Here is a 15,510-nt window from a genome sequence, read left to right as displayed (position 1 = left end):
TCTCCACATCTAGGTCTTTCAACATACAATAGGTTTCAATTATGTTATCCATCATTCTTCTGAATTCCAATGAGTACAGGCCCAGAACCATCAAATGCTCCTCATATCACAAACTTTTCAATCCCAGAATCATTTTTATTACTCCTGTGCGAAGACACCCAAGCCCCTTTGCACCTCAAATTTCTGAATTCTCTCTCCATTTAGATAACCCTTTTATTTCTTCTACCACAGTGCAGACTATATACTTTCCAACACTATTCCACCTGCCACTTCTTCACCCATTCTCTTTTCTCTACTTTCTCAATCCTACTTGCCCCTCCACCCATCCCTGTATCGTCCACAAACTTGGGACACAAAGCTATGCATTCTATTACCCAAGTTATTGACATACAATGTAAAAAAGCAGTCCCAACACAGAAACCAAGTCCTATTGTCACCTATGTCACTTCATTTTACTTTAAGAGGTCATGGCATTCAAGCCTGGCCACAACAGTTGAGCATCATTCATTGATTAGAGTTGAGACTGGAATTGCTACTTTATCCGTGAGATGGCTTTCTAGAGATCATACTTAGTTACTCCTCCATATTAAACTTGCTTCCTCATGTAGGGCAGGTGCATACAAAGCTGACTGTGCTGAGTGTGACTTTGTCTTTCCAGCTTTCAGAGAGACCATTTCACAGGTTATTAACAGTCATCTGCATTGTTCAGACCATGATGCTGCATTAGCCAACCCTGTGGAAGGTCATCAGATTTCCTTCAAACAGGAAATTAGAATTTAACTTCTACATCCCTCTGGAAAACCCAGTGATTATAATCTGCAGTAATGGCATGATGTTTCTTCGCTTTATTCAATTTTACCAGTTTGGTGAAGTTTTATTTATTAATATCAGCACAGGCCTCTGGATTATCACTATGGTAATACACCAACATAATGCTAGCTCGTTACAGAACTCATGTACAGCATTTTCTGAAATTGTGAAATGGGATAAACTCCTAGCAAATGTTTTGAGTGAAAAATTGTCAATGGACAAAAAGCATAATCTATTACTGGAATTTTTGATAGTTTCAATTGCTAAGTTGCACACATTCAAAGGTATGTGTCTCATGTCAAACTTATATTCCTTTCAGTGAGCAATTTAGCAGTTTCAAGCTCTGTGACCAAATGGAACCAGCTCTGAAGAAACAAGTAGTTACATGAAGTTATTCTGGGATTACTACAACCTTTAAAATGTAACACTAAACAGAACTATCATGTTGCAAGGTGATACTGAAGATTTGGACTTCAGAATTATAAATTTGTCTACTGTAAATTGGTTTCATAAATCCTGTGAAAATATTTTTCCTGCAATCAGACTTTTAGTAATTAGGTAAAGGCAAATTTTCTGAAGCCAAGAACAGAAAATTGTTTCTGGATTTGCACAGAAAGAAAATAGAGGCATCGCAGCAAGAGTGGCAAATTCTTGTGAATGTTTATTCATATCATTGATGCAATCAGAAAGTTACACTGCTAAAGCACATCACCGTAGTTAAAGACCTTATTCTTCAAAATATCACATTAATTCTGCTGTTCCAGGTCTACAGATAGGAGAGCTATTAATTTTCAGATAGCTTGTTCCATTTGAAGCAGTTAGTTCATAATCTCAAAAAGGATAGTCCTTGTGGTTAACACACCTAAAAAGAAAAAAAAAGTTAGAGATCCCACTTTAAAGGCAGGCATATAAACACCAACACATGCCAAGATAACTTGCCTGCAATTTTATTAAGTTTTATACTTTAGCCATAAACATTATTCAGATTAGTGTTCTGCACAGACATTTACTGCAACTCCATTGCCTCAGAACCAGGCACTACTGATAGCCAACTCCAGCACACTGCACACTCCACTGGCCAATGCCCCACCCTTCCTCCAACCAGACCCACAAACTCCAAGGTAAAGCACATGTGCACTGTTCCAAATGATTGGTACTCTTGTATTTCGAATGTAATTAACAACCATTAACATGTACAGCATACTTTCATAATTGCAATTCCTTTCTACAAAAAGCTACGTTAAAAGCTGATCTTTTGTGGATTTCAAGGTAACAGCTTGGAGTCTCATATTTCCTCAACTTTTTTAAAATCAAAATTTTGCTACATTTCCAAGCATATTTTTAGTTAAATTTGGGTCAGAAGCATTTAAGGGACCGGAAGTGTACAAATTGGGCTTGATAAGGATATAAAAATACTCGGCAATTCAGTCAGAGACATTTTTCTCTACAATGAGCTTGTACTTCTGCACATTTTCCATTGATTTTACTTTTGGCTGAAAGGAAGATTGGTTGCCAAAGTGGCAGGTGAAAGGCAAAAATTATGAAATGGACAAGCAACTGCATGTCACAAGCAAGAGAAAGTCTGCAGATGGTGAAAACTTAAGCAACACACAAAATGCTGGAGGAATTCAGCAGGCCAGCTGAAGAGGGGAGAGAGAAACATCAGGCAATTGGTGAAACTTGGAGAGGGAGGGATGAAGCAAAGAGCTAGGAAGTTCATTGGTGAAAGAGACAGAAGGCCATGGGGGCGGGGGGGGGGGAGGGAAGAGGCGCACCAGAGGGAGGCGATGCGCAAGTAAGATGATAACATGAGAGGGCGGCAATGGAATGGGAAATGGTGAAGGAGGGGGTAGAGGCATTACTAGAAGTTTGAGAAATCTATGCTCATGCCATAAGGCTGGAGGCTACCCAAATGGAATACAAGGCTCCTCCAACCCAAGTGTGGCCTTATCCTGACAGTGGAGGCGGCCATGGATGGAAATACTGCAATGGGAATTGGAAGTGGAATTAAAACGGGTTGCTACTGGGAGATCCCGTTTGTTGTGGCAGACAGAGCATAGATGCTCAGTGAAGCAGTCTCCCAACCTACATCAGGTCTCACAGATATACAAGAGGCCACACCAGCCGTACGGAACACAGTATATGACCCCAACAGACTCACAGGTGAAGTGTCACCTCACCTGGAAGTATTGTTTAGTACCCTGAATGGTAGTGAGTAAGGTGGTGTAGGGGCAGGTGAAGCACTTGTTCTGCTTGCAAGGCTAAGTGCCAGGAGAGAGATCAGTGGGGAGGGACGAATGGACAAGGGACAAAGGAATGCACAGGAAGCAATCCCTGCGGAAAGCAGGAAGTGGGGGTGGGAGGAGATGTGTTTGGTGATAGGATCCAGTTGGAGGTGGGGGAGGTTTCAGAAAATTATGTGCTGGGCACGCAGGCTGGTGGGATGGTATGTGAGGAAAGAGGAATGCTATCCCTGGTAGCGTGGCGTAAGGATGGGGTTAGAGCTGATGCGCATGAAATGGAAGAGATGCGGTTGAGGTCAGCGTTGATGGAGGAAGGGATGCCTTTTTTTTTTGGAAAAAGGACATACCCTTCATTTTAGAATGAAAAGCCACATCCTGAAAGATGTGGGGGAGATTGAGAGAAGGGGGATGGCGTTTTTACAAGTAGCAAGATGGGGAGAGATATGGTCCAGGTAGCTGTAAGAGTCTGTTGGTTTATAATAGATATTGGTGGATAAGCTGTCACTGTAGATAGAGAAAGGGAAGGGAAATGTTGGAGATTGACTAGGTGAATTTGAGGGCCGGGTAGAAGTTGGATGCCAAGTGCATGAAACCGACGAGTTCAGCACTGGTGTAGAAAGCAGCACAAATGCAGTTGTTAATGCAGCATAGGAAAAGTGCAGGACAGTCACCAGTCTAAGCTTGCAACACAGACTGTTCCATGTAGCCAACAGGCAACATAGCTGGGACACATGTGAGTGCCCATGGCTACCCTTTTTATTTGAAGGAAGTCGGAGGACCCAAAGGAGAAATTACTTAGAAGGAAAAGTTCCACTAGGCAGAGGCGAATCGTGGAGAGGAACTGGTCGGGTCTGATGTCCAGAAAGAAAAAAAGAGCTTTGAGGCCTTCCTGGTCGGGGATGGAGGTGTATAGGGACTGGACATACATAGTAAAAAATATGATGGGGGCCAGGAAACCTGAAATCCTTGAAAAGATCAAGCAACTGCATGTCATTATCAGATTAAATCCACAAGGCTCAATCAGAATCAGGAAAATTGCACCTTGAATTCAAAAGACAAATCAGATACAGAAAAGCCAAAACGTACAAGAATTTGGTATCAGAAGTTATATGGTGATGCTAGAGGTATTTACACTTGAATAAGCAGCTTCAATGTAGTTGAAAATGTAATTTGTACACAATTTAGTACAAATCTTCCAGCAAGAAGCTATTATTGGACAGAAGGAGGAAACGAGCTTTTGACAACAGTTTCTTTGTTTTCATCCTAAAATTGCAAATATCAGTAACTTAGGAAACAGAAGTTTCACCCTTCGAAGATTTGAAACCTCAAAAGCAATACTCACTGCTCTAAAAGCCTCATTTTAGTTAAATGACAGCTTTTTCAACTTTTGAAGGCAAAATTGGACAGGACAATTTGGCATCAGGGGAGTCAAGGTCACCCACATTAATAAAGAATGGCTTAACCAAAGCTCCATTGAAATATTCCCTTAGTTCCAACTCTGCTGCTGGGCAAATAGAAGCTATGCTCTCTTTCTTTGGACGTCTGCAATCTACCCTTGCTTGGACATTAATTAACCTTTGCCGTGCTACCTCTTCCATAGTGACCACCACTCCGCTTCAAAGAGGATCAGGGTCTCCTTTATCCCCATTTCTGACATTTACCAAGAGCGCTGCTGACAAAGGACCCTAAAGCATTGAGGATCCATCCCTACCACCCATCCAACAATTTCTGACTCAGTACCAACTAGAAGAGGAACAGAAGCATCAGGACTAGGACTGCCAGACTGGGTAACAGTTTCTTCCATCAGGCTGAGTCTAATGAATACTCTGCCACCACCGAGGTGGCGTCACTCATACTTTTGCTGCACTTCACTACTATATTTTAAACTTATTTATAGTACAATATTTTGGTTTGTGCTGTGTGTGTTACACGTGTGGGTGCTCTGCAGTCCCAAGGAACATTGTTTCATTTGGTTGTACATATATAGTCAGATGACCATCAATTTGAACTTGTTTTCTTCATCCCACCCCCTCATTGGTGAGGCCCTAGGTGGCTGAGCTGGAGATGGTCTTGATTCATTCATTCCTAGGATACATTGTTGGCAATAATGACATTTAATGTCATTCCTCAAATGGCCTAAACTAAGTCAAGTTGGTCAGTTCAGAGTCACTTTTTGGCCACGGTGCAATTTTCTCTCCAAAGAGCATTATGGAACTAAGGTTTAAGCTTGGCAACTATGGAGAGCTGAAACTGGAGAACCTCTTCAAAATTATGAAAATATACAAAGTATACTTAGAGAACTAAGGAAGACCTGAGAGAAAGAGCATCATATGGGGAAAATTGAAGAAAAATATTTAAAAACTAAAGGCAAGAGGATAATCAGGGAAGAATAGGGACAAGATAGGTTTGGAGTCAGAAGATATAGGTGATGTTTCAATTAATACAGGTAAGTAATCTAGGTAGAGATGGGCATTGTGGTTGGAGAATGCAAGGAGGTATATCTTGGTGGAATTAAAGGCAGCTAAATCTTTAGGGCTTGACAGAATGTATCCCAGGCTGCTGAGGGGGGCAAAAAGGAAATCTTCCTTCATTCAAGATCAGCAAGACTAAGCTAAGCAATTACAGCCTGGCAAATTTGGTATCAAGTGCACTTCAGATAGAGCCATTACCTTCTAAACACCTTCCTGTACTTTGACATCTAGCCAAGCAAAAATCCCCAATATCCACAACACCAGCTGGAGTGCCAACTTAGACAAATGTGTGTTTTCACAACTAATTATGTAATCACCAGACTTGTGGGATTTAAACTTCTGCAATTTTCACTGATCAACAGCCTTTCCTCTCTACAGTCCAGAGGCCCAGAACTTGACTGGACCAAGAACATTAGAAGGTATAGCTGCAAATATAGGTCAGAAGCTGGATAGCCTCCAACAGAGTAACATCTTGTAACTCAATATCTTTCCAGGTTACAAGCCAATTTATGGATGCTACAGAACATTCTCTATTTACATCACAAGACCAATAGGCTGGTCCTGGACTTATTTCCATCTGGCATAGTGTGCATTTTGTTGTTTGATTGTTTGTGGTTTTTGTATTGCTATATTTATGCTCTGTTTTTGGTTGGTGCAGCTGTAATGAAACCCAATTTCCCTCTGGATCACTAAAGTATATCTATCTATCAATATGGAAGCAGAATTGGGCCATTTGGCCCATCTAGTCTGCTGCACCATTTCAACAAGGCCGATCCATTTCCCTCAGCCTTCACCCTATATCCTTTCATGTCTTGACTAATCAAGAATTCATCTACCTCTGCCATAAATATACCTAATGACTTGGCCTCCACAACCACCTGTAGCAAAACATTCCATAGATTCACTGATTTTTTTTTTTTTTTTTTTTTGAGGATGTAACTATGAAAATGGACAAGGGAGAACCAGTGGATGTAGTGTACCTGGACTTTCAGAAAGCCTTTGATAAAGTCCCACATAGGAGATTAGTGGGCAAAATTAGGGCACATAGTATTGGGGGCAGAGTACTGACATGGATTGAAAATTGGCTGGTTAACAGAAAACAGAGTAGCGATTAACAGGTCCCTTTCGGAATGGCAGGCGGTGACCAGTGGGGTACTGCAGGGTTCAGTGCTGGGACCGCAGCTGTTTACAATATATATTAATGATTTAGATGAGGGAATTAAAAATAACATTAGCAAATCTACCGATGACACAAAGCTGGGGGGCAGTGTGAAATGTGTGGAGGATGTTATGAGAATGCAGGGTGATTTGGACAGGCTGGGTGAGTGGGCAGATGCATGGCGGATGCAGTTTAATGTGGATAAATGTGAGGTTATCCACTTTGGTGGTAAGAACGGGAAGGCAGTTTATCTAAATGGAGTCAAGTTAGGAAAAGGGGAAGCACAACGAAATCTAGGTGTTCTTGTACATCAGTCACTGAAAGCAAGCATGCAAGTACAGCAGGCAGTGAAAAAAGCTAATGGCATGCTGGCCTTCATAACAAGGGGAATTGAGTATAAGAGCAAAGAGGTCCTTCTGCAGCTGTACAGGGCCCTGGTGAGACCACACCTGGAGTATTGTGTGCAGTTCTGGTCTCCAAATTTGAGGAAGGACATTCTTGCTATTGAGGGAGTGCAGCGTAGGTTCACAAGGTTAATTCCCGGGATGGCGGGACTGTCATATGTCGAACAATTGGAGCGACTGGGCTTGTATACTCTGGAATTTAGAAGGCTGAGAGGGGATCTTATTGAAACATAATATTAAGGGATTGGACACGCTGCAGGCAGGAAGCATGTTCCCACCGATGGGTGAGTCCAGAATCAGAGGCCACAGTTTAAGAATTAGGGGTAGGCCATTTAGAACGGAGTTGAGGAAAAACTTTTTCACCCAGAGAGTGGTGGATATATGGAATGCTCTGCCCCAGAAGGCTGTGGAGGCCAAGTCTCTGGATGCTTTCAAGAAAGAGATGGATAGAGCTCTTAAAGATAGTGGAATCAAAGGTTATGGGGATAAGGCAGGAACTGGATACTGATAATGGATGATCAGCCATGATCACAGTGAATGGCAGTGCTGGTTTGAAGGGCCGAATGGCCTACTCCTACACCTATTGTCTATTCACCACTACCCGACTAAAGAAATTCCTCATCTGTTCTAAATGGACATCCCTATATTCAGAGGCCGTGTCATCTGGTCTTAGACTCTACCGTAGGAAACATCTTCTCCACATCCACTCTATCAAGGCCTTTCAACATTCATTAGGTTTTAGTGAGATCATGATTGTTCTGAATTCGAGTACAGGCCCAGAGCCAAACACTTGAGCCTTTCAATCCTCAGATCATTTTTTGTGAATATCCTTTGAACATAGGGCCCAAAACTGCTTGCAATACTCCAAATGAGGCTCACCAATGTCTTAAAGTCTCAGTATTACATCCTTGCTTTTATATTCCATTTGCCCGAATTATGAGCTCATTCATGATTATTAGGAACAAAAATTACTCATCTTAACTAAATCCCTTTGTTAACAGCTCCCATCAATTGATGCTATGCAAATTAACTAGATCCATTGAATGCACTAAGGTTTACTTATCAGGACCTTTCAAACAAGTAACTTCAGTAATCTAGGTGAACTTTGACAACACACGTGCCCATCATCTGCAAACTCCCTTCCACAACTACCATCTTATCCTGGAGACATCACTTTCAGTTAGGTGTCAAAATCATGCAATTGTGGAGTTCGTGGTGGTTCAAGAACCACCTTCTCAGGACAATTACATACAATAAATGATAGCAACATCCACAATAAATCAGTAACTGTTCAGAAAGATCATGACTGCTAGTTTACAATTTACAGTGTCCGGGATTATGGTTTCAGAGTTTTGTAGACTGCACATCAATTACAGGATTAAAATGGTGGTACCAGAACCACATTGGACAGAAGTGCTGGAAATAGTTAACAGTTGACGCACCATTCTTTCATTCATGAAATACGTGTTGCAGGAGATGCCAGCTTTTCTGTCCCTTTTATGTAATTATTCTTAAGGTGCGAGCTTAAATCAAATCACATGAAGATTATTCAACAGTGGGAATAATCACATTTGTTTTTATTCTTGCCTTGCCAGTCATGACAGGAGTTCTTAATCCTATATGGAAGATCAACTCCTTTTTAAAATACGATTATGTTTTGGATGATATGACTGAGGAACTCAAACAGAAGCAGTTTCCACATCCACATGAATTTTGGCAGATAATGGAAAGGTTGAGATGGTAGAGAATGGAACTGAATCAAAGTACTGGAGGAGCACAATTTCCGTCCAGCTAATTACTGAGCTCTGGGTCAAACTTAATCCTAAATTTCCAACATTATTCTCACCAAAATAAACACTGTACACAAACTACATTTCATCAAGATTAGATTTAAGCAGCTTACACATTTAACCTCAAACATCACTTGAAACTGCTTACATTTCAGTTAATCTGCTCTAACCTTCATCTAGGCACAAATCATATACAACCTTTACTGTTATAATAGTTTCATTTCTTCCCATCATTTCATCTTGCTTGAATTTAAGGTTATCTAAATGACAATAAAAGAGGACTGCGTGTCCTCAAAATCTAATCTAATCTAACAATGTGCATATTTTTCCTTGAGTTCCTTTCACCTGCTACCAAATTTCACTAGCTTCAGCGTCTTGCTCAGCGTTACTTCAAACCCATGACATCTTTGTCTTAAAAGAAACCTCAAATGTGGAGAGAGTGAACATGCAGAAGTATCAAATTATTCGAAGCACTCAGAACAGGTTGAATAATGCTGGATTGTTTGTTTTCTGTAATTTCATTTAGAAAAATGGGAAGCTTTTCAATACTATTCTAGTTCATCACTTAAGAAATAGTTAAGCAAAGTAACAGTCTGGTAACTCAAGACAGAACACATTGCCTGTTCAATTATTCAAAATGGAATTGCAGCATACTCACAAGTGGAATAGTCAAAGCCATGCAACAACTGTTGGAAAATCTATTATGCACATCAGAAGTTCTAGACGTTCATTGGTCAAAGCTTTCCATGAGAACAGCAAGATGTGAAAAGTAGCTTTCAAAAATAGAGCCAAAAAGCAGGTATAAAAAAATCTCTAATTTATGAACCAAAATAAAAACTAAGGAAAAATGAGAATGTGGAAAAACATCAGTACAGAGAAGATTCAAGATCTAGGAACATAAGCGGAATTCGCAGGTAGATTTTAAGGACCGATATTACCCAGTCAGCCTGGCACCAGTAAAGGACTCTTGGCCAAAGTAATGCAAACACTTCTCTTTTATTTCTTCATGTAATGTGCTACTGGGGACAAATCAGCTTTTATTAACGGGCTTTCAAAATAGATTAGTTCAGGCAGGCAGATCAGAGTCAAGCACACTTATTTGAGTCTAGGCTCAAAACAGCAAATTTCCATCTCTTCGATCTCGATGGCTTGACCACCATAAGAAAAAAAATAGCAGAAGTGGTAATGTTTGAAAAACAATGCTCAGCTTTTACTTCTGCTACACAGCCTGAATGGACACGTGCACACAACTCACCATTCCATTGGACAGCATCGCCAATTCCTGTTGAATGAAAGAATACTCTTCATTTCCTCATCACTCAACTGAAAATCAAACACCTGCAACAGCAGAAACACATTTAGATGGTGAAATTAAAACAGTGAAAGATTGGTGAAATGACATACATGACATGTAGAAATAATCTTTCCATGAGCTTTTCAGCTGGGATTTAACAAGGGGCTGAAAAGTAACTATAGCATTTGATCTTTCACAGACAAATCAGAAGCCTCAAGCTAACTATCATAAATTTAGTTTTTTCCCCCCCACCCACCCCTAAAAAAAAAGCACTAATAAGCACTAAATTAAGTATGAGCTGGTGCAATGCATCATCTTTTGATCTCCTCTTCCTACCCCCTCTTACAACCTTGGCTCAGGAAGTAACACAAAGGAGTTGGGCCACGACAGGAAAACAGAAGATTTTTGTTAAGGTAAGGGAAGAAGGGTGATGTGTGATGTGGCTGCAGAATGGGAGAGAGGGAGAGGGAGTGGCCTCATTTTAAAAGCCGTCCCCAGCTGGTGCTGGCAATGGAAGGCTAATTGCAGGCGTCCCAGAGAACTGCAACACAGGTTAAAGAAGATACACAGGCCAGGAAATGTACAGGACATAACCTCATCCTTAATAAGTTTGCTCTGGTGCAATTTAAAGCTACCCCAGTGGCAGGGATATGATGTAGAGGAGCAACAGGGATCTTCTGATTAAGCTTACCAACAACCTGACACACCTGGCATGACTTACGGTACTGTGCTACATCAGGCCTCACACCAGGCCAGAAGAAATGTCCAAGTGCACAAGAGTTTTCCTAGTGCCCAAATAATCAGCGAGGTTATGATTGTGAGCCAAATGCACTATGTCCGATCGGTAAACATCAGGGCACTACTCAAATTGTCCTGAACGGACACTTTTGGAGTCCTCTTTCTCACTATCAACCCATTGCTAATAACCACACAAAGCCTCTAAATTGTCTCCTCTGAGACCACCTCTCCAGAGGAGACAGAAGGGTCTTTTCCTGTTCAAGTACTAGCTGTTCACAAGAGGAAACTCGTGGCCAAACCCTGTTAGATCTACATCACCTTAGGCCATCAAAGTGTCACAGAGGGCAATATAGGGAGATTGTCAGAGCTCTTGCCTTTGCTTTAATCTTTCTTAGACATTGCAATAAGTAGTAACACAAACAAGAAAGTATTGGGATAGTCAGCTCAAGCTGATCTGCACCACAGGATTAGAGGTTACTTCAGAAGTAGGGAGCACTACTACCCGCCAAGTTGTTCCCTAGAATGAAAGACATGCCTTCAATTGGTATCTGGGAACAAAGGGCAACAACTTCACCAGAAACTGAACCTGAGTGGAGACAAAAGTTATGCAAAGGCATGGATAAAAAACCTGTACCAAACTCTTTCACAAGTGTCTCTGAACCCAAAGCAGACTCAATGGCAAAACATCGTGGAGAATCAGACTGAAAAGCTCTGTTCCTCCAGATCTTAATGGGTTGCTTTGACTCAAGATCAGAGGCAGGAGAAATGAAATATCCATTAGGAAGAGCCAGCCAGCCAACTCATATTCCTTGCTTGAGATGTCACCAAATGAAGACAGGAATTTGTTACAGTTTTCTCAAAAGTTACAGGCTTCACAGATTTCTGATTTTTATTAAGCACTGAGCATTCAGTAATTAGATGACCAGGCTTGTTGCAGTAGAAACACGGTGGAATGTAGCTTTCTCAGATGTAAAATTCTTAGTCAAGGGTGAGGTGGGGTACTGGTTTTAAAGATGGTATTTGATAGGATAGGCCTTTTTCCCCAGCATGCTGTTTACAGATAACACCGACTTTGTGGGTCAAGACATACTCATCTTCCAATATGGCAGCTTGCTCAAGGGGTGATGCCTTCTGTTCATTTAAACAGACAGATACAACATCGGGCAGACAGGCTCTTAAACTCCTCAAGCATGGTGAGCTGACGAAGTCGTTCTTTAGCTCAAGTAGAAATTAAACACCACTGGTCAAACAGACTCTCTCCCCTCCCCACCAGGACAAACTCAACACGTTTTCCTGTCAAGCTTGCTATAGCTAATAAAGTGTTGCCGATAAGACTCAGGAACTAATTCATAAGATTTCAAGATAGCCACTTTGACCCCCATCATAATCTGAGCTCTTTTCAGTGCTTGGAGCAGAATAGGCTTCCGTGGCTTTACCCACGTTTAGGCTACTTTGAAGTGGCAGCCACACATTCAAAATGAGAGTATTTTGGCATCCTTCTCTGCAAATGGTAGAACTTCCTTACAATGGCTACCTACATCAAATACAGAAGGATTAATCTAGGAGACTTCTTAAACTACAATTCCATAAGGAAACGTTCATGTTCTAAATGCATTTGGTGTTCCTTGTGCCTGTCCACTAATTGCTTTTCTTGCAGCACTATCTATCTCGTTTAGCCGCAACTCAATGACAGCCTCTGACAAAGGAATAGGTTTGGGCATCCGGCAGGGGTGGGAAGCTAATTTCAAGAACCCCAGTGTCTATCAACACTTACCTGATGACAATTTTTACACTCCTTTCAACCATTTTCAGTGTTAGTAAGCTCAATTTTGTAACCAGAGGCCAGCTGCAAAAGTTGATCTTTTGTAAACTGCTTAAGCAGCTCCTGAGAAGGAGCTTTAATGAACTCTTCAACAGATGCCATATTTAAAAGTTTCCCTACATTAAAGTTCTGACAAGGTATAGAAATAAGCACAAACCTACAATTGGGGCGTTTATTACAAAGCAACAGTGTACACAACACACACGAGGGCCCAATACAGCACATAGCGACCTAGATACGGCATGTGGCAAATTTTGCTCTAGAAAATAGCCATTAAGACCATAATTACAAAATTAAAACTAGATGTTACCTCTCAAATACCAGAATAGCATAGAATGGATTACCTACCCCAGACAAGCATAATTCTTCAATGGAGACTGCCAGTCATCCTAATTAACAAAACTCAGGATAGTAGTTTACAAACAAGTTCAAAGGTAGAACTTCACAGAAGCCAATTATGGACCCACCACAAAAGTGCCTAAAATTTAGTCACTTTAACTCTCCCAACTTAACCTATTCACTTAAGCTTTCTCTCATTCCCCCCTCCCCATCCCACACACACCAAAATGAGAATGGCGTTTGAGTGCTAATCTAAACACACAAAAAAGTGCAGATCTAAGAATCAAATGAACAACCCTACTTATCTTCTGAGGTGTACTGGACAAGAGGTGACTTTAAAAGCAAAAATTCAGGAAGCATAGGCCATCAGCCTATGGTCATGCAGTTAAGAAATGCTCATCTTATCAGATAACGTCTCTACCTAGGAACACCTTGAAAACAATGGAGTGACCCATAGGAAAAACTGATTTACTCAGTTCAGCTGGAATACATTCCCTCTCTAACCAGCATACTCGTGCACTAGCTAACTTAACAGCACTCAAACAACCACACTCACCCAGCAGTTATACCAAAAGGAAGAAAAATGGCAAAACAGCAGCACACCACAAGAAGTCCCCAGCAATAGAAGGGTAATTGCAGGTGTTCCAGGGAACTGCAACACAAGTTAAAGAGGAAACAGGCCAGGAAGTGTACAGGACACAACACCTCAAATCTTACTTACCTGAAAGTTTTTCTTAATTCGCTCTGGAGTGACAGACTTTGGAATTACAACCAGCCTTCTTTGAATCTGGAACCAGATCAAAACCTGAAACCAAATCCACTATAGTTAGAGCCAATAGCCTGCTGTAGAATATTAATGACGATTGCAGATTTGCTGCTTCAATATAGGGTGGGTTCCATTGGCCAAATGTTTTGGAATGCCGACCATGTGATTTTCCAAAGTGAGATTCCAAGTGAGGAAGTGACTTTGATTTCCTATATTAAAAGGAAACTAGCCAGGTCATAGAAGAGGCTGCTGAACTTTAATGTTGGAAATACCTTTTAACACGAGGGCTTGTACACAGGAACTCCAAACTTGCCATTCAGCCCCAAAATTCCTTCAAATTGTAGGACGCTACAATTTAACAAATCAGGAACAACGAAAGCAGTGTTAACTTAAAAAGTGGGACATCCATCCATTGAGCAGAAAGCAGCTTTAGTCAAGGCCCTAAGCACATTGCTGACAACAAATCAGACAGAACCTACCCCTTTCTTGCTCAGACCACCAGAAGTGCCAAGCACAACACTAAACCTGGTAGTTTCTGTAAAAAAGTTACATGCTAAATTAAAGAACAGATTTCCATCCTTCCAAACTTTTTACACTAATAGGTAAGGTACTGGAAGGAGAATAAACATTCACCCAATGTATCCAACCAATTATGGAGCTCTTCTTTAGTGAACTAACCAGAATGAGATTTGAATTACAGCTTTTATAGATGAATAATCAAAATATTAAAGAAAATCAAGAATCAGTTCTTCGGAAGTTACATTAAAAAGTTTCAAACAGTGGATTCTGGTTAATCGGGCCATCAGTTAATAGGTGAAGCCACTTATTTTGGACAACACTTAATGAACAAAAACTAAATCAAGGAAGTAGCCAAGGTTCCCTTAATTCATTTGGGACACAATGTCACTTAATTAGGCAGCAGACGGTTGGTCATTGGCGCTTTTGTCACTGTTAAGACTTCACCGTGCTTGGAACAACCAGTTTACATATGCTTGTGTGATGTTATGTTATCCACTTGAATGGACAGATTCAAAATGCAGCAATTTTTGATGATTTTTTAAAAAGTTGTCTAATTGTCTTTTAAAAAAAAATTGAGACCTTTGCCAAATAAGCACCAACAGATTTGTCAATAGCCGAAGAAAATTACCTAGACCAAATTAAAACCCATCCACCCAACACCACTCATTGTTGGCTGGCAGAGATAACTGAGTGCCGAAATTGACAACTGCATCAGCAAGTTAAACTGTAAGAATGGGCATGACAAAAAGGAAAGGGAGCATTCCAAAAATAATGTGTGAAGGTGTTGGAGGCTCTCAATGGTTTTCCATTATAACTGGACAAGATGTGCATGATAAAGGACCAAATGTTAAAAAAGACAAGCCAGAGGGAGTAGCTAAGAAGCTGGGTAACGAAGAATTTAAATGAACAGATGGCTGGTTATCTCAATGAAATGTCAGCACATTAAAGAAAGCACATGGTGAGAAACGCAAAGCTGATGTTGCATATGTAGAAACGAGGAAATCTACAAACCTTCAAATTCAGTAATTTTACAGACAATATCTGTAATGTCAATGAAATAGTTCTTTACAGTGTAGAATGTTTGAGAAACAGCCTTCTGGAATTTGTCTGACAATACAACATCCTTGGTGTAGCCAATAGATATGTGAATCAAAA

General features: G+C 40.7%; 1 protein-coding gene across 1 annotated transcript in view; it reads right to left on the bottom strand.

The window, feature by feature from the left end:
• Positions 1-1,451: 1,451 nt before the first annotated feature.
• The window catches only part of LOC140202757 (aldo-keto reductase family 1 member B1-like), a 28,908-nt gene continuing 14,849 nt past the window's right edge, over positions 1,452-15,510 (bottom strand). The window contains exons 8-10 of the mRNA XM_072268054.1: positions 13,792-13,875; positions 10,133-10,215; positions 1,452-1,672 (exon numbers count right to left, since the gene is read on the bottom strand). Of these exons, the coding sequence (XP_072124155.1) occupies positions 1,642-1,672; positions 10,133-10,215; positions 13,792-13,875 (198 nt within the window). The 3' untranslated portion in view covers positions 1,452-1,641. The remainder of the gene's footprint in view (positions 1,673-10,132; positions 10,216-13,791; positions 13,876-15,510) is intronic.

The sequence above is a fragment of the Mobula birostris genome, chromosome 9 (genome assembly GCF_030028105.1).
Source record: "Mobula birostris isolate sMobBir1 chromosome 9, sMobBir1.hap1, whole genome shotgun sequence".
NCBI classification, from domain to species: domain Eukaryota; kingdom Metazoa; phylum Chordata; class Chondrichthyes; order Myliobatiformes; family Myliobatidae; genus Mobula; species Mobula birostris.
Note: the sequence above shows the minus strand (reverse complement) of the source record. Positions and strands in the feature narration are given on the sequence as shown.